The following is a 19,774-nucleotide window of genomic DNA, read 5'->3' as shown; positions in this document are numbered from 1 at the left end:
AGTGCAGGCAAACCCCGGAGAAAGTCTTCGGTCGTGGTGGCAACGTCACATCTTGCAGCTGCAAAACATGACCCCAATGGGGCAGAGCCACAGAAAGGCTCCAAAAAGTGCAGAAACCATTGTTAGGTCTGCCTGCCAAGTCCTGCCTGGGTTTTACCCTTTAGGGATGAAATTTTCCATCCCCGGGTCTTTTCTTTTCCAAGTCTTAGTGAAAGCAGCCAGGGGACAGGGAGCACTGGAGCTGGGATGAGCAAACGCCTCGAGGTCTGCCGGGGGACGGTGCCCTTCACAGGAGCAGCAAATGAGCTGAAAATGGATGTGAAGCTTTCAGAGAGGGAGCTCACTTTTTCCAGCTGTATCAGCAGGTCTAATGAGAGAAAATGGCTTTGTTTGGCTTGCATTAAAAAATAAAAAATCAGTCACTCCAGCGGAAAGCTGTCACGTCGCCAGCTTGTGGAATGGGGACTTGGAGTGTTGCCTTCTCCTCTCCCCAGGAAAATCTGCAGAAATTTGGCTTGATGACATCAGGAAATCACTTGAGCTCACATCCACTCTGGGTGCAAGTTCTGGTGGCAGCTGCCAGGTCCGTTGTGCGTGGGCTCTGTCCCTGGTTCTCCTTCGCCCTGCAGTCCTGGGGGGCTTCACCCAGCCCACCCCACCCACAGCAGCAGGAGCAGGGCTCAGGGACAGCAGAGCTGCAGGGGCTGCGGGCACCTCCAGGTCAGCCTCCCCCCAGGGGAATCACCAGTGTTAGGTTGGATCAGCGCTTGGCCAGAATCTCTCTGAGGAGGGATGCTCCCCTCAGTACTTCCTCGGGCAAAACCAGAGAAATTACATATAAAAATGAGACCGGAATGAACTTCAAACATGCAAAATGAAGCAGTGTAACCATGAAAGATGGGATCCAGCCTCAGAAAAAAAAAAAAAAAAAAAAAAAAAAAAAAAAAAAAAAACATGCTTTCCTGGGCAGTAAAATACATCTTGAGGTGACACCAGCCACACAGCCTGTTTCTCGCCAGCTGCGTTCATCTTGCAGGCTGTGCACTTAGGGTTTCCTTGTTTTCTGGGTGCTCAGCGAGAGAGCCCCGTTACTCCCTGTGGGGATGCCAAGGGCTCCCAGCTCAGCCTGCATCGATGGCAGCTGTGCTGTGAGAGCACACGGACCCCAAGGGATGGGAAACCTGCAATCCCCAGCACCCTCACCCTCCTCGGCCCCATCCTGCACCTCTGTCCCCAGCTGCGTGAGAGGATGGTGATACCCTGCCCCTCCCCTGGGGGCTGCAAAAACAAACGGCAAAGCCCACGCTTCGGGAAAAAAGCGGGGGCTTCTTTGGATGCACAGAATGTATAAAGGATATAAATTAAAAATATGCAGAAGTTTGTCAGCAAGGGCCTGCAGCCCATATGGTGAGCAAGATTAAGTGGCCTGAGCTTTGTAGGCCCTCTCCTAGCTCCTACAGGAGCTGTGGAGGGAAAAGGGAATGAGGTTTCTTCCCTGAAGCATCCCCTGTTACTCAGGGCTCCTCCTCCCTCGTGGAGGGGATGCTGGCAGCGGTCACACAGCAGAGGCTGCAGGGGATGCTGAGGAGGACAGGGACATGGAGGGAGCAGAGCAAGGGCTGAGGCAGGTGGGGACTGGTGCGGAGCATCTCCTGGAAGCCTCAGTCACTCCCCCTGAAGCAATTCCTCTTCTTTCTCCTTAACTCGTCCCAGGAGGCCCTGGTCCTCCCCTGCACCTGGGCGTCAGAGTGGTGGTGGGAGGCCAGGGCCATCAGCAGCCCACTGTCTCCCCAGCAGGAGGTGAAACAACCCCAGGAATCTAGGGTTGGTGTGTCTGGGGGGAAAATCTCAGCCTGTCGGGGATCTTGTGCTCCAAGGGGAGCATCAGACCCTTTCCGTGGGTGCTGTTCCTCTGCGTGACAGCTCCAGGCTTCCCCGGGACAGGAGAATAAGGGAAAAGTGTGAAGTTTCCTGCAAAGCATTTGCCTGTGAAGAGGAGGACAAGGAAACATCAACAGCGGAGAACAGAATGGCTTGTCCCTTTTTCCTACAGACATCTCAAGAGGGAAAGGGCAAAGGGAACATTTTTCTTTCTACTTTTTTTTCCACTGAAAGAGAAGCCCAAGTGCCACTCGTTGCTACCTGCTCTCAATTAAATACACAGAAAGTTAAGAAGCAAAACGAAGTGGCACTTGGTTAAAGGGAAGCACCAATTCCAGCTGCAAGCTGGGAATCGACCTGTCCCCCGAAGCAGACAGAAACCCGCCTGCCAAGGGGAGACGTCTGCACAGTGGACATGAAGGCTCTGTGAGCAAAGGGGCTTCGCTGTGCCTGCAGCAGCCCTCAAATCGATGAGGTTTTGCCGAGACACATCTCTGCCTCCCAAGGCACGGTAATTAAGAGTGTATTTTTAGAAAAAAATGAGACACCATGTTAATCAATAAGGAACAGACGAGTTCTCAAGGGTAAAGGTGGCTCAAGTTAATCTGCCTCAGCCTGGAAATCACTGCGTTCCCAGCCCAGCCATCTCTGGCTGCACTCAGGCTCTGCAGGGAGCCCACCCAGAGCCCTGCACCCGCGGCTCTGCGCCACGGAGCCACGAGGGGCTGCAAAGCAAGGCGCAGGGCTCTTCAGCAGCATCACCTGGGAGGAAGGCCAGAGGCTGGGGAGAGGCTCCCTGGCGAGCTTCTCTGCGCCCCAACATGCTCCGCTCCCTCCGTGCTGCTTTTCCCAGAAATGCTCCCCGGTGCGAGGTGCTTAAATCATTTACAACAGGCTAAAATAGAGCTGGCTCCCTTCCAGGCGCTCTGGCATCCAGGCTCTGTAAACAACCCCCTGCCACGAGAGGCAGCCTGGAAAAAAAAAAAAAAAAAAAAAAAAGACGTTTTATGTCTATTCCCCAGACCCCACTTCCACAGAAATCTTCCGTCACGTTCATTTCTAGGCTGCAAGCGCAGGGAAATGGTTTCAGGCATTCACTGACCTTCCTTCTCCCCAGGCGCTCTCACGGTCATCTCACAGAGCTCACCCTCACCCGCTGTGCCAGGCTGGTGGAAAACCAGAGGGAACCTCTCAAAATATAGTGAATCGGGGAAGTCTGACATGCCTCTCTCCACTTCAGATGTTTCCCAGGTAACCTTTTGGAGACACCCTCCATTTTTTGGATAGCTCCAACCTTTCTGAACATGGGAACTCACCCAGGTATTTTCTCATGACTGCTGAGCTACCTCAGACCTGCAGGAACTCAGATGAAGAAGCTGGACCAGTCCAACGTTTATTTCTTATGCTTCAAGCAATTAACCAAAACTCTACAATGCAGTTGGAAAATGCCAGGGACAGGGAGCACTCTCAGAGCCCAGTCCAGCCTCCAAATCCCATCTGTACTGAGAGAACAAGGTCCCAGGTGGTCGTGAGATGAGATGTGAGATGTGATGAAGGAACATCCCAGCTCCTCTTTCCACCAGCAGCTCTGCAGGCAGCTCCCAGCTGCCCTCGTATGGGCACCCAGCACACCGGAGCTGGGACAGCAAAACCAGGCAGAGCTTTCAAGGGGCCTGGGCTGTGGCACAAGCCAGACCCACCTCCAGGGCAGGTGACAGGGAGGCAGTGGGGCTGCTCAGATGGGCCGGGGAGAACCAACTCATCCCCTAAACACAACCTGCCGTGGAGCAAAACTCCCAATCCTGTCCTAGTGCTGGGAGTTTCCGCACACCCCACGGGGGCTTTATCCCCATCGCTGTGGGCGTTAGTGGGTCTGTGGGTCTCCCTGAAGTGTGGCACAGCAGAAGACTAAGGCTCTCATGAGGAAAAATAACCAACACATCCCACCCACAGGGCACATCAGCAGCACAGCCAGGTGCCAGCTGAGGGTCTGCACTGCCCCCACGCCCCTGTCTGCCTCCTGATGTGGTGTCAGAGATGTCCCCCCCCCCCTTCCTGCCAGCTCCTGGCCCCGGGCTGGAAGTGTTTTGGTAGCACTGGTGCTGGGCATGAGGCAAGCGTATGGAAAGCATGAGGAATACCCAAGAGAGAAGGATCTGAATCAGCATTCTCCAGGGAAACCACAGAGGACGGGTGCTGGAGCGCAGGGTGCACAGCGCAGCAAGGTCTGCATGAGCAGGCAGGGCTCGGGGGCTGGCAGAGCTATGGGACTGCAGGGGCTGGTCCCTGGTGCCTAGGATGGGGCAGAACGGCCACAGCAAAGGGCTGGATCCTGCCCCCAATGATGGAGCAGCCGTATCACGGGATGACAGAATCACAGGATGGTTGAGGCTGGGAAGGGCTCTGGGTCCACCTGCTCCACGCAGGGCCACCCAGAGCAGGTTGCCCAGGACCATGTCCAGGGGGCTTTTGAAGATCTCCAAAGACAGAGACTCCGGCACTTCTCCAGGCAACCCAGCACCCCAGGTGAGGCCTCACCAGAGCTGAGCTGGTCAAGTTCACCTTGACCTTCTGGCAATGCTCCTCCTGATGCAGCCCAGGACAACACTGGCCATTTTGGCCCAAGCTGTTAGCTTGCATTCAACTTTGTCTCCACCAGGACCCCCAGGCCCATTTCTGCAGAGCTGCTTTCCAGATGGACACCCCCAGCCCATCCCGGTGCCTGGTGCCCCCTCCCAGTGCAGGACTTCTCACTGCTCTCCGTGGCTCCGTGGGCTCCCACTCAGCCATGCCTCCAGCCGCAGGGCCCCTGGGAGCAGAGCGCACCCATGTCCATCTCTGCCAAAACCCAGGAGCAGCAATTTTCATCTCACAAATCTCCCTCCCAGGTGCGGTGAGCGGCTGTTGTAACTTGTTGCCATCTGTTATTTTCGTTGTGTCAAAATGCCTCTGCCAACCACAGGCCCATGAAATATGCATGCTGTGTCCTCCCCCTTTCCAAAGTGCTGCTAAATCCCCTTTTCACCTATTGGTCTTGCATCCAGATCTGTTTCTTTACCTCTTACGGCTTCTCAGACCATCAGCAAGGGACTCGCCCCAGTCTTTTTGTCTCTTTTTTTTTTTTTTTTTTTTTTTTTTTTTTTAGATTTTGTCTTTGTGTCCAGATCAGAGACTAAAGATTCCCTGGCAACTCCAACCTGAGACCTCATGTGAGAAAGCTTGTGGCAGCAAGAAGCTTCAGATGAATTATTTCACTCTGGGGCATGAAAGAGTTAACGCAAAGCAGGAAATATTTTGAAGGAAATGGGTGCTTTTACACAACTAACATTTTATCCAGCTCTGCTGAGGGCAATGCCATTACCTGGCTCTGGGCCCTTTTTCTGTCTGACACTTGGGAGGAACATGACATCCCAAAAGGAAACCTTGTGAAGGAGCTCAAGGAACCTCCACGGTTTTGTTGTTCATTACAGCAATGCCAGTGCTGGGGTGGGGAGGAAAAAACATTTGCTGCAATTAATTCTGCCTGTACCGCCGGCCCTGTGGTGGCAACACCTCACCCAGATAGGGCCAGGCAGCGTTCAGATCTCGGTGACCGGGAAATGTTTTGGAAAAGCCAAGCCGCAGGAGCTCCCCCCCGAGGGTTCCCACCCGAGCAAACCCCGCGGGCGGCGGCTGCCGTGAGTATCGCCGGGCACGAGGTGTCACCGGGGAGCCGGGAGGAGATGCCTTGGTTCCGTGCGGGCCCGCGGGGTCCTCCGCGGCACAGCGGGGGCTGGGGGACGGGGGCTGTGCTCGCCTCTGTGCAACCGTGCCCGCCGTCTGGTCCCCGGGAGCGGCGGGGTGCGAGCGCCCGGCACCCCCCGGAGCCCCTCCAGCCCGCTCCCTGCGGGAACGGCACCCGACCGAAAACCCCAGGACCCTGACCCAGCGAACTGGGGCTCGGCTGAGACCCCCAAACCGTTCACACGCGGAGCAGGAGGAGTAAGCAAGGGGGCTTGCGATGACATCCGCCCCGTGACCGGTGCCCCAGCTCCGAGATCCCACCCCACGTCGTCCCTGCGGAGGAGGCTCCGTGGGCTGGGCGCACCGCAGGCTGCCCACGGATGGCTGCGAGGGGACGGGGACCTTTGGGGGACCTTCGAGGCTCCCTTTGGCCCCGCACCGCTCTCCCGAGGCTGCTCCTGAAGGGACGGGGCCACACCCGGCTGTCGCCTCGGGCCACCGCCGTCCTTGCACATCCCTCCCGGGCTCTCCTCCAAAGGCACACGGTTCCTTTCAGCCCCCCACCGACACTTCCGTGGCTGCTCCAAGGGGACGCGGCTCCCTTCGGGCCATCCCCGTCCCTGCACGGCTCACCCCCGGGGCTGGCCCGGGGAGACACCGGGGCTTCGGGCCGGAACGCGGGGCGGAGCGGCGGCTCCGCAGCCCCGTTGCCGGCGGGAGCCCGGTGGGGCGGCGCCGGGCGGGCGGTACTTAAGGCGGCGGGGCGGGCGGGCGGCACCGTCGGGCCATGGTTCCGCGGAGCGCCGTGCGGGCTCTCTGCGCCACCGCCGCCCCCCGGGGCGCCCCGCCGCCGGCTGCGGGTAGGGGTCGGGGTCCCCGGCCGGTGCCTCCGCCGCCCGCCGTGGATTTCGGGGACCCCCAGGAGGCGTTCCGCAGCAAGAGCAGCGCCGAGCTGCTGCGGGGGCTGCTGGTGCTGGGGCTGTGTGCCGTGGGGCCGCTGGTGGAGTACAACCGGGAGGTGGGTGCCGGGCCCGCCGCGGGGAGGCGGGGCGGGGGATGCCGGAGCCGGCCGGGGGGGGGGAGGGTGTCGGTGCTGGGCCGGAGCCCGGCGCTGAGGGTGCCGTGTCCGTGTCCCGCAGCTGCTGCAGCTCGGCCGGCGAGTGCTGGGCCGGGCGCTGTTCGAACGGCTGATGAAGATGACCTTCTACGGGCAGTTCGTGGCCGGGGAGGACCAGGAGGCCATCAAGCCGCTCATCCGCCGGAACCGGGCCTTCGGCGTGGGCGCCGTGCTGGACTACAGCGTGGAGGAGGACCTGGGCCCCGCGCCGGCAGGGCGCCAACCTCCGCCGTGAGCGCGGGGACCGGGGCGGCGGTGGCGGGCGGCGGGCGCGGGCGCGGGTCTTGGCCGCGCCGCTATTGGCTGAGCGCGCCCATCCCCCCGCCCCCATTGGCTGCGGCGCGGGGACCCGCGTGCGTCACGGCCCCGCCTCCCGACGGGGGGCCCCCCCTTCCCCCGGCGGGCCCCCCCCCCCCCCCCCGCCCGTCCCGTCCCGTCCCGGAGCCTTATCGCCCCGCAGCCACCGGCGCTGTTATCGGGGAGCGGTCGCTGCCTGCCTGCTGCGGGGCGCTGGCGCTTGGCGAGCCGCGGCTGGGCTGTGGCGGCCCCGCCGGAGCAGGTTTGGGGGTGGCGGGCGCGGGACCGCTGCTGCCCCCGGGGGTGGTGCAGCCCCCCGGGGTGGTGCTGCCGGTGCATCCCGCACGGGAGGCTCTGCCAAGCCCTTGCTGCCGCGGTGTCACCCTGCCCGAGCTCCCGCGGGATTTGTTCCAAATAATGGACTTGGAGGGAAAAAAAAGAAAATGCCACGCAGGCGGTGTCGCCGCAGGGTGCTGGTGGCACCGGAGGGCTGCGCCCTGCTCAGTGCCGAAGCTGTTGCTCTGTTCGGTGGTGCGGGATTGGAGCTATCGGGCTCGGGAGCTGCTTTCTTCCCGCATCTGGGTGCTTCGGGGCTTTTCCAGCACAAACCAGAGGCAGCCAGCAGGTTTCCGGCCTCCTGATGCCATCTGCTGTTCGCTGAGCTCCTGCGCGGAGGGCTGTGCAGGGCCACCAGCACAGCCCGCGCACAGCCCCGCTCCCCTGCAGCAAGCTGGAGATAACCGAGTGGAAATGCCTCGCTCCCCCAGCAACAGGCTGTGGCTGCTCGTTGCGACCGGCTTTCCAGCTGGGAGCAGCAGCGTGCGGGGGGGCGGGCACCGACTGAGCCTGTGCCCCTGCATGCCTTACACAGGCTGGGTCCTGCACCGCCTGGGCTGGCATCCAGCGCTCTGCCAGCTTGTCACGGGTGTCCTTGGCCCTGTGCTCAAGGCGCAAGTACCAGAGCCGCAGCCAGCTCATGGTGACGCAGCTGGAGAAAGGTCCCCTGCGGGCAGCACAGCCTGATGCTGCTCCATCCCGTGGGCTTTGGGATGGGGTACAGCCCCCTGAAGGGCACGGGAGGGCAGGGCAGCTGGGCAGGGACTTCGCTTCCCATGGGAAGAAAGGAAGAGCCCCCTTCCCCCTCCCATCGTGGTGCTGGTCATGGTCCCCTTGAAGCCTCCAGTCCATTGCTGGCCCACAGCCACCCTGCGCCAGGAGCTGGGCTGCAGCTGTGCTAATGTGGGCAGGGACCCTCCTGTCCCTGCAGCAGATTCCTTGCATGGATCGCTGTCTGCCCCAGCACAAAATTCCGAACCAGCCTGGCTAATGAGCCACCCCCAAACACCTCATCCCCTTATCCTCCAACTCCCAGTGCTGGGTGCTGTGCCAGGGTGTGCTGTGGGTCCCGGGGGGCACAGGGTGCTTTCTGCTTCACCTGAGGATTTGATCTGATGCTGTGCAGGGAGGTGCTGCGGCAGTCCTGCTCCTGTTTGCTGGCAACTTGCATGCAGGGCAAGCTTGGAGGACTCTCTTCTGCCAAGTGCTTTGCTTGATTCCTGCCTGCGTGGTTTTAGACATCACCAGTAGTTTGAGTGTGGGCTTCCCGTAACCATGAGACTTGCCTTTTGTGTGGTAACTGAGGAACAACTTCTCCCTCATCCCCTCTGCCAGACCCATCTCCTGCTGACTAACAAAGCAAATAGGCTGGGCTTGTGGCGCCCTCCTGGTAACCTCCAGGGTGAAATGGATTGTCACCTACTTATTTCTGACATGGGGAACTTTTGTGCTTTTCCTGAGACAGCTTGCTTAAGCCTGATCAAAAACTTACTGAAAGCCGGAGTCTCCTGTATCAGCCACTTTACCTGTGCACAGCAATGCAGCAGGCAGGTTTTCCCTGTGCTACTGCATTGATTTTTCCATGTTAAAGCCGGATTGCATGGTCTTTCTTTCACACTTTTATTCAGATTTGGTCTTGGGACCTTCTAAATTTGCAAGTCATACTTGCTCACGGCTGAGGCCAAGGTGAACTGCTCTGCATTTGCATCCCACTGGAGCTTTCTTCATCACCTGCTTTGGAGCACGCACACGGCCTGGTTTGTGCTGGGCTCCACGTGGTTTGTGCATGGTGGCACCAGCGTGCTTGTCTGGGCAAGTGTGAGCTCCCAGGTCCTGAGCAGGTCTTAGAAATGGCTCCTTTCCAGCTGCAGCCTGCCAAAAGCATTCAGGCTGTGCTCAGAGATGCTTCCTGCTCTGGGGGGCTTGTGGCCAGGTATAAGCTGAGTTCTGCTGGGTTAAGTGGCATTTGCTTCTTGTAGCAATGGCTTCACTAGCCAAGACTAATATTGCAAAGAAAGCAGATGATATCCAGGAAGAGCTATTTCTTCAGCTGGAAGGAGCTTCCTTTATTTTGCTTGATGCAGAACAATAAAATGAGCACCATGGCACTGTTTTGAATGCCCCCCTCTGGGGTGAAGGGCTCGATGCTGTCATACAGCAGGAATGAAGCTGGAAAGGGCGTGTTTGTCCTTAGGAATACAAAACACTCCAAATTCAAGAGTGTTTTCTGCTAATTAAGCTCCATAGGTCAGGAGAGCTTTGTTCCTGCTGCACCTCAGATGCCAGATCAAGGTGTGCTCGGGGCTTCAGGGCTGTCCTGCCTGCTTCAAGGGGACCTTGCAGCTATCAGGGGCTTTGCTACCACATCCCATCCCTCAGCACATGATGTCTCCTCTCCTTTCCTTCTATCACCCTTCATATTCAGGGGGCAGCAAGTTTCTTGACCTGTCATCCTAGGGGCAGCACAGTCATGGAGCAGAGACTGAGGACACAACCGGTTGCAGCGTGGTGCCCACAGCTCCCCATGAGCTCTGGCTGCGTCTGCCCCGACTCACATGAGGCTTTGCTGCACTGTGAGCAATGCAAAGCTGCTCCAGGGAGCCTCCAACCGGACGGAAGGGCTTTGTCTCTGCTTGTTTGTGCTTCCAGCAACTCCTAATCCCTGTCACAGGGTTTCCACGTGGGTGAACACGTGTCCCTGCTCCCCTGTGGAAGCCCCCTGGCTCGACTCACAGCACGCTTCCCCGTGGGGCTCTGTAGGGCATAGCCGATTTGGGGACAGTGACTCTGGGGTTACACAAGGCAGAGATCTGTGAGAAGACAGCTCTGTGCCGCCTTCCAGGGGCTGGCAGGGTTCCTCAGCAAGACCGCTGAATGCAGGCTGGATTTAGGGTGTCAGAGAGGAGGCTTAGCTGCTTGAGCTCCAGGAGGAACTCATGACTTGGCCAGCGCTAGCATGGGCTGTCAGAGCCCTTTATCTCTGTGGCAAAGAGCTTGGGCTTGAAATTACATCCGAGGTTGGCTGGAGCCAAAGCTGAGGCCGTGTTTGTAAGCTGTTGACTAATGCCAAGGTGCAGAGGAGCAGGAGAGCTGAGCTGCAGCGGGGGTTCTGTGGCTTGATGCGACCTGGTCTGTAAGAGCTCCTCATTTTGTGGTCTGGTTGCTGGTGCCTGTGAGATGGGAGGTGTTTGGATGAGGTTTGGTGCTCCACTGTGGTGAGGGCCATGGAGATGGAGCACCAGTGCTGACTTTGTCCTTGCCATGGGGTGGGTGTCCTCAACCACAGCTGGCTTGGGTGTGCTGAGAGCACCTCTGGACCCAGGGTCAGGGCAATCCTCCCTGCGCTCCTCAGGGTCCCCAGGTAACACTTTGCCTGGATGCTGAAACCCGCTTGTTTTCCATGAGAGGATTTGGGGCAACTGAGCTGCCAACAGAGCTTATGCTGAGCAGCATTTGATCCATTGGCGATGGGATGGCAAGGGAAGAGCAGAGTCCAGCACCAGGCTGGCAGCAGGGGAGCCTTGGAGCTGCCCTGGCCACCAGCGTGGGGCTGCAAGGGGTTGCTGACCTGGCTCTTATCTTCCCTGTTTCTCTTCTTAGCTCCTGCACCTCTGCAGCCGAGAAGGAGAGAGGAGGTGAGTGACCCAGCCTCTCCTGCTGACAGGAGATAGCACCTGCCAGAGCATCCAGCCGGTCCAGGCACCACGAGCCTGGCATGGGGGAAGGGCCCAGCTCCTACATGAGCTGAAGGAGGAATATGGAGGTCCTCAGCCAGCCCCACTTCTCAGCAAAGGCTGAGCTCCTGCCCCGTCAACAGAGCAGGGAGGGCATATTGGGGTGTCTTTGTGGGCTCTTGTGAGGTCCAAGGCAGGTTTCTTCTCCCCTGAGCCCATGGCAGGAGCTTCCCAGGGATGCTGGCAGGACTGGAGGCAACACAGGGGCTACATGGCCTGTCTCTGGCCTCTTCCACCCCAGGAGCAGAGCAGAGGGAGAAGCAGTACCGTGCTCACCGCGGATCTGGGAGTCACCGCAATGGGGTCACCAGCGCCCGCACGTATTTCTATGCTGATGAGGCCAAATGTGACCAGCACATGGAGACTTTCCTCCGCTGCATCGATGCCTCAAGTAAGCCTTTGGTGTGTCCTCACAGTCCCACAGTACCTGGGGACTCCAGGGACACCTTCACCCCCTCCTGCCCTGGTGTCCTGGCCAGCTGTGCTATGGTGGCTCTCTCCAGGTGGCAGCTCAGAGGACGGCTTCTCAGCCATCAAGCTGACAGCGCTGGGCAGGCCTCAGTTCCTGGTGAGTGCCCCTCGGTGCCAGGGCTGTGACCAGGGCAAGGTGGGCCAGAGCCAGGGCTGTGGATGACATATCTGCAGGGGTGGGTGCTCTGGGGTGTCCGCCTTGTGCAGCAGCACTCTACTTGTGGCAGAAGTGGGAAGGAGGCAGCAACAGGCTGTCCCCTCTGTGTCTGAGACCACCTGGGTGACAGCTTCAACCCCCTAGGAGAGGTCCCAACGTCAGGGCATGGGTGGTCAGTACTAGGCTTGGCCACTTCTTGCCCAGAGATTTTTCTCTGCTGTAGGGTCAGGGTCTGCCTGTGGGGCTGGGCATGATCCCTCGGAGTCTTGGCATCGCAGGAGGCTCTGAGCTGCCTGGGCTCCAGCCTGTGCAGCTCACCCAGAGTTCTGCCCCTACAGCTGCAGTTCTCGGAGGTGCTGGTGAAGTGGCGGTGGTTCTTCCACCAAATGGCCATGGAGCAGGGCCAGGGTGGGCGGACAGCACTGGAGATGAAGCTGGAGGTGGAGAAGCTGCAGGTGAGCGGGCTGATAACCAAGGGATGAGGCTGTGCTTCTGGGGGGAGCCTAACTGTTGGGGGTGTGCTGCTGGAGGTGGCCCTGGAGGTCCTTGGAGCAACCCTGACCTGTGACGCCTCTGATGGGGTCTGACACCTCCTTGGCACTGATGCTCCTCTTGATGGCAGGAGGCCCTGGCCAACCTCGGCATCGTGACCAAGGCAGAGAGCCAGCACTGGCTGACGGGCGAGAACCTGGGTGTGAGCGGGTAAGCTGTCTGTGACCTGCAGGGTGTTGTGGGGTGGGGACACTGGGGGACCTGGTCCAGACTCACCATGTCCCTGCGACAGTTGGGCAGCAGCAAGGGGAATTCTTCAAAGACCAGCACTGGCCTGGTGCAGAAACCAGGGGTTCTGAAAGCAGAGGTTTTTTTGTTGGAGGTGACAAGATGGGTCGGGGTGCCATGTGCAGCAGGCTATGCAGCTGGTTTGCTGGTGAGACTGGCAGATGGTAGAGACCCCTCCAAGTCACCAGCATGGACCTGGCTTCCTGCTCACAGCACTGTGGACCTGCTGGCCTGGAACAGCCTGATCGACAGCCGCACCAAGCTCTCCAAGCTGCTGCTCATCCCCAACATGAAGGTGGGTATACACTTTGGCCAGGCTCTGCCCCCTGACCAACTCCACAGCGGGGGCACTGCCAGTGTGAGGCAGCCTGTCCCTGTTCCCTGTGCTGGTCCCCAGCTGTTGCTCCAAGTTTGGGTGCTGCATGGACCCTTCCCTCTTGGGATTTTGCTCACTTTGCCTTTGGCCACTACCCCTTGCCTCTTTTGTGCGGGTCTGGCAGCTGTAGGCAGTGCCGAGAAGCTGGGGGGGGGGGACAACAGGAGCATCTGTGCTGGCTGGAGGGGCATTTGGGGGGCACAGGGTGTGTGTGTCTGCTGTCCCCAGGCTCTGCATGGCTGGTGGAGCAGGTAGCCTGCATGCTGCAGTGGTCAGGGGATGCTGAGTTTGCAGAAGGACTGGGGGTGGGCTTTGCAGGGCATTTGTCTCCTGTGGGCAGCTCCTGTAGTGCTGCTCCCCAGACAAGCTGGTGAACGGGCTCTTCTCACTTCAGACCAGGCAGCTCGAGCCTCTGTTCTCACACTTCACCGAGGAGGAGGATCAGCAGATGAAACGGATGCTGCAGCGGATGGACATCCTCGCCAAGGTCTGAGGAAGCTGGGACTGGGTGCCACTGAGGAGGGGGAACACGTGGCAGGTGGCCCCAGCAGCCCACCCTGCATCATTCACCCACCAGAGAGCCACGGAGACGGGCGTGAGGCTGATGGTGGACGCAGAGCAGAGCTACTTCCAGCCAGCCATCAGCCGCCTCACCCTGGAGATGCAGCGCCGGTTCAACAGGGAGCGGGCAATCATCTTCAACACCTACCAGTGCTACCTGAAGGTGAGGGCTGGCAGAAGCTGTGCAGGCTCTGGAGTGCACAGCAGGGAAGGGACCTGCTGGAGCAGTTGGATGAGCACCTTGGTGATGCTCAGGTCCATTTGGTGTGATTCTGGGGCTGGCTCATGGCAGCGATGTGATGACCCTATGCTGTCTCTGCCACCTCTTCCCAGGAGGCTTACAACAATGTGACCGTGGACGTGGAGCTGTCACGCCGGGAGGGCTGGCACTTCAGCACCAAGCTGGTCCGTGGCGCCTACATGGAGCAGGAGCGGGAGAGAGCAGCAAAGTTTGGCTATGAGGATCCCATCAACCCCACTTATGAGAAGACCAATGAGATGTACCACAGGTAGGGACCTGCCCCAGCCACGCTCCCACCTCCCTCCCCACCAGGCTTGGGCTTGGACACCCTCCCCGCATGACCCCATACTTCCCTGCAGGTGTCTAGACTATATCCTGGAGGAGATCAAGCACAGCCAGAAAGCCAGTGTGATGGTGGCATCTCACAACGAGGACACGATCAAATTCACCTTGAAGAGGTGGGGACTGGCAAGGAGGGGTTGATGCCTTGCTCTGTGTTGGGTGATCAATGGGGATCAAGTGGGATGAGGGGCATGCAGTGGCAGCACTGTCTTTGCTCTTTCCTAACACCAAGGTTTGGCTTGCAGGATGATGGAGCTTGGGATCCATCCTTCGGAGAAGAAGGTCTGCTTTGGGCAGCTGCTGGGCATGTGTGACCAGATCACCTTCCCCCTGGGTGAGTGCTGAAGCTCCAGTACCTGGGAGCAGGGGAGACATGGCAGACGTGCTCCTGTCCCGCGCTCACCCTGAGGTCTCTTTGACCTGCTGTGGGGTCTGAAGGGCCAATGGAGCTGGGCTGTGGGCTGTCAATAGGCTGAAGATGGTTTCTTGTTGCCTGGGCAGATGCCCAGGAGAGGATGGCACTGGGGACAGGGGAATTCCTCCTTCAGGCCATGAGCTGAAATTGGGTTGCTGGTAGATGCTGGTGTGGTGGGAGCCAGAGCTCTTTGCTATGTGGACTGTCTCAGCAGAGGCAAGACTGGTGGTGGCAGGTCCCCCTGTCAGCCACGTGCCCTTGCCCAGACCTTTGTCCTGTACCAGGGCCCCTTCTCTGGGCAGCCATGCTCCTGCACTGCCACCACACCACCAGCTCTGGCATCCAGCATGGAGCCAGGCTGGGGCCTTGGTTCCCAGCTCCAGCCCAGGGCTTCTCGCATATTCCCCGACACCTGAGGTGACTTTCCCTGCTTCTTTGTGACCCTCATTCCCCACAGACAGGCCCAGACACAGGCACTCGCAGGTCAGGGCTGATCCCCCTCCCCATCCCAGTCTCTGGAGCAGGGACCCGAGGCCAGGAGAGCAGCATGAGGCAGACCAGGCAGTTGTCCAGCGCGGATGCTGCTCTGTCCTGGAGTTCCCCCAGTAAGCAGGGCTTGGCTGTGCGTCTGCAGCCTCCTCTGGTCATGCTGGAAAAATGTGTTAACTTGATGTTTCTGGTTGAATGCTTCTTGAATTGGCCCAGCCCTGGCTGCCGGCATTCCCGGGGCTGCCGGTGACCTCAGCGCTCTCCCCCACCACCAGCACCTTCCTAAGCTCCCTGTGCTGAGCAGCGGGAGGGACAAGCTGCTGCCCCCCCCTGCCTGGGCGGGCTCCTCTGTGTCTGGCAGGAGATGCTCCCAGGCTTCCCTCCCGATTGCTCAATCCTGTCCTCCAGCCCTGCTGCGGCTGGGCTGGCCCTGTCTCTTCCATGCAGTGCCAGGGTTCTGAGTTGGCACATGGACACATCCCTGTGCCCCCGGCCCTGGAATCGTCTGGGCACCTTGGAGCACCCGTCCCCATGTCCCTGCCCCTTCTCTGGGAGCAAGAGCTGTCTCAGCAGAGCCCACAGTGGCGTGGAGGCTTTCTGGGGCACTTCCACCATCCTCCTCTCTTCCTCCAGGTCAGGCTGGTTTTCCTGTCTACAAGTACGTGCCCTATGGCCCAGTGGATGAGGTGCTGCCCTACCTGTCCCGCCGAGCCCAGGAGAACAGGGGCTTCATGCAGAGAGCGAACCAGGAGCGGGATCTACTCTGGAGGGAGTTCAAGCGACGGCTCTTTGCGGGCACCATCTTCAGCCCCAACCCCTGACCCTCCCCAGCCCCCCCAGGATCCAGCCCTTGGTTCAGCTGGTGCCTGGGGATGGGGCTCCTGTGCCTTTGTGTGTAACCACTAACCCACTAACTTCCTTCTTGCTGATTTTCCCCCCTAAGGCCTTTGCCTGGGGAGGCGATGTTCTCCTGTTGCTGTTTGAACCATATCCTCCTTTGGGAGGCCACTACTGTAGGGCTGCCCCAGCTGGCAGTGCCCCAAGGGACATCCCCCTGCTGCCCCAGCACTGAGAGCCCAGGGCAAGCACATCTTTACCTCGCGGCACATGCTGGTGCTCCCCTGCCAGTCCGTCCCTCCCCGCCAGCCTCAGTGAATATTGTCCTGGTGTTTTGCCCTCCAAGCAGTGAACGTGGAGATTTGGCCACCGGCTCCATGGCACACGCACAAGGCCTACGGGGTGGCTCAGCTTTCCCCAGCCATCCCTGGGCCAGAAGAAGGTCCTGCAGATTCCGCCAGGCTCCAGCTCTGCGGAAGATTCAGCAGAGGCTGAAGTGACCAGCAAAGGTGGCAGGGGGTCCCTGCTGCCTGCTCACCTGGGGCAGGCCTAGGCTCTTGCCCCATCCTGCTGGGCTGAGCAGAGCCACAGCTCCCCAGGCTCTCTGTCTCAGCTTCTTGCAGGCCTGGGACACGCATCTGCAGGGGCAGCAGCTGCCGGGCCCCATCTCTGTGCTGCGGGGACTCGCATGGGGCCGGAGCTGTGCTGTGGGTAGGGGAGATCTGGGCGGCTGCTGGGAGCTGGCTGGATTTGCCAGAGAATGGCAATGATTAAAGCATGGCTGTTCTTGTTCCTGCCTCTCCTAGAGTCATCCCCAGGGGGAGCTGCGAAGCCGCCCGGGAGGGGTTGGCAGCATCCAAGCCCCCCACGCCCCCCTCTCCCCCCCCCGGGTGATGCCCGCCTGGGGTCCCCGTCCCCCCCTCGCCTCCCGCGCGGTTCCTTCTCTGAAAGCCCAAGGGGTGAAGGGTGATGTTTAGGCTTTGCAGCTACTCTTGCTTACCGCTTTGTCTCCGTTTTAGTTTTATTTTTTCTCCTGATCTTGCTTTTCCGAGCACCCGGAGGGGACAGGCAGCATGACTACAGGCTGGGGCAGGGGCTCTGGAGCTGCGGGTGTTTAAAAGGAGGGTGCTGATGCACGAAGAAATGGCTCAAAGTGCCAAGACCCAAAGCTCCCTGCACCCTCAGAGCCCAGGGATGCGGGCACAGGGAGCGCTGCTGTTGCAGGAGGGTGCTGGTGTGCCGCTGGACGTAGGACCACCTAAGTGCATGAGCAGCCTTATCCTGCTGCAGGCTTGTGAAAAGACCCACGGCTGCCCATCTACCTATTGCAAAAGTTAATCACACACCTCCAGGCAGCTCTGCAGCACATCTCTGGTGCATGCTGCTGTCTGCAGGGATGATGGGTGCGGGGTGCTGCCTGCCCTCTGCACAAGGTGCTGGACGGCCTTGCAAGCCTGGGTGCCAGTGCAACGCCCCAAAGCCCTGTGCTCCCAGCAACCTTTACCCATGTTCAGACAGAACCAGCAACCACCCCTCTTATTTCTGGGCACAAGGACCTGGCTAAGCCCTCCCTTTATCTCAGGCTTTCACCAGCCTGCCCAGTTTTAGCCCTTGCTGCTGGAAGCTGCTATCTGACTACCCTGAGGGAAGGAGAGGCACAAATCACTGGGTATGCCCTAGTCTGTGCTGCAGCACGCTCACTTGCAAGGGTGCTAGCTACAGCAGCAGGGGGAGTTGCAAGGGAGAGAGCCCACATCTGCGCAGCAGCCATCTCAGCAGACTTGCACTCAAATGCTGTGAGTGGTCCAAACACACATGAGCGGGGATTTCTTCCAAGGAGCGGAGCCTGGACATGTCCCCGCTGGACAGTGACGAGTGCCTCATTATCGTATGACTCCCCTGTGGTCAGCTGTGCAGCCCTTCCTGGTGAAACAGCTGCACAGATTTTTGAAACATGGACAAAACAACATATTTTTCCTTCGTTTTGTGTTTGGAAATACTATAGCACTGGAGTTTCTTTCTCTCTTTTGCTATTTTCCAAAACACAGTTCAATGGGAGGCAAGCACATGGTAGGGCATTTCCAGCCTGAAGTCTGAGAAAGAATCTGTTAACTGTGCTGTAATGGAAAGCATTGAGATGAGCTTGCAGAGTACCAACACAGCCTGATCTGCTCAAAGGCAGGGGCAAAAACCTCACTGGCACCGGGGGAGAGCAGCATTGGTGGCTGACGCCCATGGGACGTGCAACCCCCCCATGTCTGCAAAACTCTTCCTGCCCAGCCGGGCAGTACAAGCCAGCCCAGCCCAAGCTGTCCCCAGCACACTGTAAATCCTCCCCCTCCCTGCAGCATCCTCAGCAGCTTCTCCAGCACCAGGCTCCTGGCCAAGGGACAGGCTTATCCCCCATGCAGAGGTGAGCCACACTGCTGAGAAAAGTGTGCTCTCCCCTGGTTTTGGTTAGACCTGGTAAAAATGGAGCAGCACGGGACATTCTGCCTGGAAGGGAAGAGAAAGCTGTTTATGGAAGCCAAGTAAAGAGCCAAAAGTAAACACATCCTTGCACAAAGCAACAGCGTGGAAAATGCGTGGCGGTGAGTGTCTCCTTTGGCTTGTCAGGAGCGGGGCCAGGGAGCACCAGCCCCACTCGGCACAGAGTAGAGGTAATGGAGAGAGCAGATAGGAAGGGAATCCCAGCCATGGAAACAGCCGGAGCGGGGCTGAAGCTCCAGGGGGGGCAGGCTGCCAGGGCAGGCAGGGGGCTGCCAAGCCCAGCTTCCTTCTGCAGCACAGCTGGCGGTGCCACAGGCTGGGCTGGGCACAGTAGCAGCTATGCCTGGGGGGCAGCGTGGGCCCCCTGCACCCCTCAGGAAGCACAGGGCAGCATCTGGAGCTTCACAAGGTTGTCCCTTGGCGCTTCACAAGACAGGGAGAAGTGAATGAGCAGATGGTGCAGCTTCTGTGCCAGTGGCTTCATGGATCTGTGTACAGCCCCTCTTGACCCCCCTTTTTTGGGGCAAGCCCCCCCCCCCCCCCCCCCAGTCCAGTTTCCACTGGTAAAACCACCAGAGACTTCCCTGTTGGGAACTTCTGTCTGTGTGGACTTGAACGGGACAGAAACCTTCCATGCACGTCAGTCCCATGAACTACAGACATCAGAGGAGGCTGGTGGTGAGAAACTCTTCATCCACCCTTTGCTTGGTGACTCCCTAATCCTCACCTGAAGGATGCTGCCCAACCCATGCCTCATCTATGGAGGCTCCATTCCCTGTGTGGGAAAACCCTGTAGGCGTGTGGTCCTCACACCCAGCTCTGCAGATGTATGTTGTCTGTACACCATTACACAGCTCCTCGGACACAACCAGCACTCAGCAGGAGACTGATGCAGTGATTAAAATGGAGAAATTGATTTGACTCCCCATAAAGCTGAGCCTGTGGAGAGCAATGGCACTGCAGTTCTCAAGTGATGCCGTGCAGCGAGTGTGCTGCTACAACCTGCATTTGTGCTGCCATGTGGCAGGCGGCCAGGCTGTTCCCCATCCATGCCAGGGGTGTAAATGCAACAAGTGCCCGCATGTCCCCCGGGTTCCCGGCTGCACTCTTAACAGCGTGTTTAACGAGTGGCTGCCTAGGCCCTGCAGACACCGCTTGGCAACCACGGGGCGCTGCGTGGCTCCAACAAGCTGCCTTGGGGGGGCACTGGGCACCGGGGGCTGCCGGACCCCGGGGACAGCCACCCCTGGAGCCGGCGGACGGCCGGAGGCGCGGGACCCTGGGGCTGTGCCGGACCCGGGGCCAGCCAGCTCCCGCCGCCGCTGGACCCCCGGGCCGAGCAGGGGGGCGCAGAGCTCCGCAGCTTCTCCCCTCGGAGCCCCGCGGCCGGCTCGGCGGAGCTCGCAGCCCGCACCCCCGGCGCCGTCGGGGCGCGGGGCCGGACCCGGGGCGGTTCTGCCCGCGGCGGGCGCGGGGAGGCGGCGGCGGCGGCGGCCCCCGGAGCCTGGCCCGCCGTCAGGGGAACCA

At 59.6% G+C, this 19,774-nt stretch overlaps 1 protein-coding gene and 1 long non-coding RNA gene across 2 annotated transcripts in view; one reads left to right on the top strand and one right to left on the bottom strand.

Annotated features, from left to right (window-relative positions):
* The window catches only part of LOC118175002, a 10,641-nt gene extending 4,344 nt beyond the window's left edge, over nt 1–6,297 (bottom strand). The window contains exons 1-2 of the long non-coding RNA XR_004754842.1: nt 6,169–6,297; nt 1,198–1,207 (exon numbers count right to left, since the gene is read on the bottom strand). This is a non-coding gene — a long non-coding RNA (uncharacterized LOC118175002). The remainder of the gene's footprint in view (nt 1–1,197; nt 1,208–6,168) is intronic.
* A 7-nt stretch (nt 6,298–6,304) lies between these two features.
* LOC118175001 (proline dehydrogenase 1, mitochondrial-like) lies at nt 6,305–16,390 on the top strand. The gene is made up of 14 exons (XM_035340857.1): nt 6,305–6,622; nt 6,744–6,952; nt 10,955–10,989; nt 11,330–11,479; nt 11,592–11,656; nt 12,055–12,171; nt 12,339–12,418; nt 12,710–12,791; nt 13,267–13,359; nt 13,450–13,596; nt 13,767–13,942; nt 14,034–14,132; nt 14,262–14,350; nt 15,554–16,390. The coding sequence occupies exons 1-14, from the start codon at nt 6,392–6,394 to the stop codon at nt 15,739–15,741; spliced, it is 1,761 nt and encodes a 586-aa protein (XP_035196748.1). The 5' UTR covers nt 6,305–6,391; the 3' UTR covers nt 15,742–16,390.
* The last annotated feature ends 3,384 nt before the right edge of the window (nt 16,391–19,774 follow it).

This window comes from Oxyura jamaicensis, chromosome 15, assembly GCF_011077185.1.
Source record: "Oxyura jamaicensis isolate SHBP4307 breed ruddy duck chromosome 15, BPBGC_Ojam_1.0, whole genome shotgun sequence".
NCBI lineage: Eukaryota > Metazoa > Chordata > Aves > Anseriformes > Anatidae > Oxyura > Oxyura jamaicensis.
Note: the sequence above shows the minus strand (reverse complement) of the source record. Positions and strands in the feature narration are given on the sequence as shown.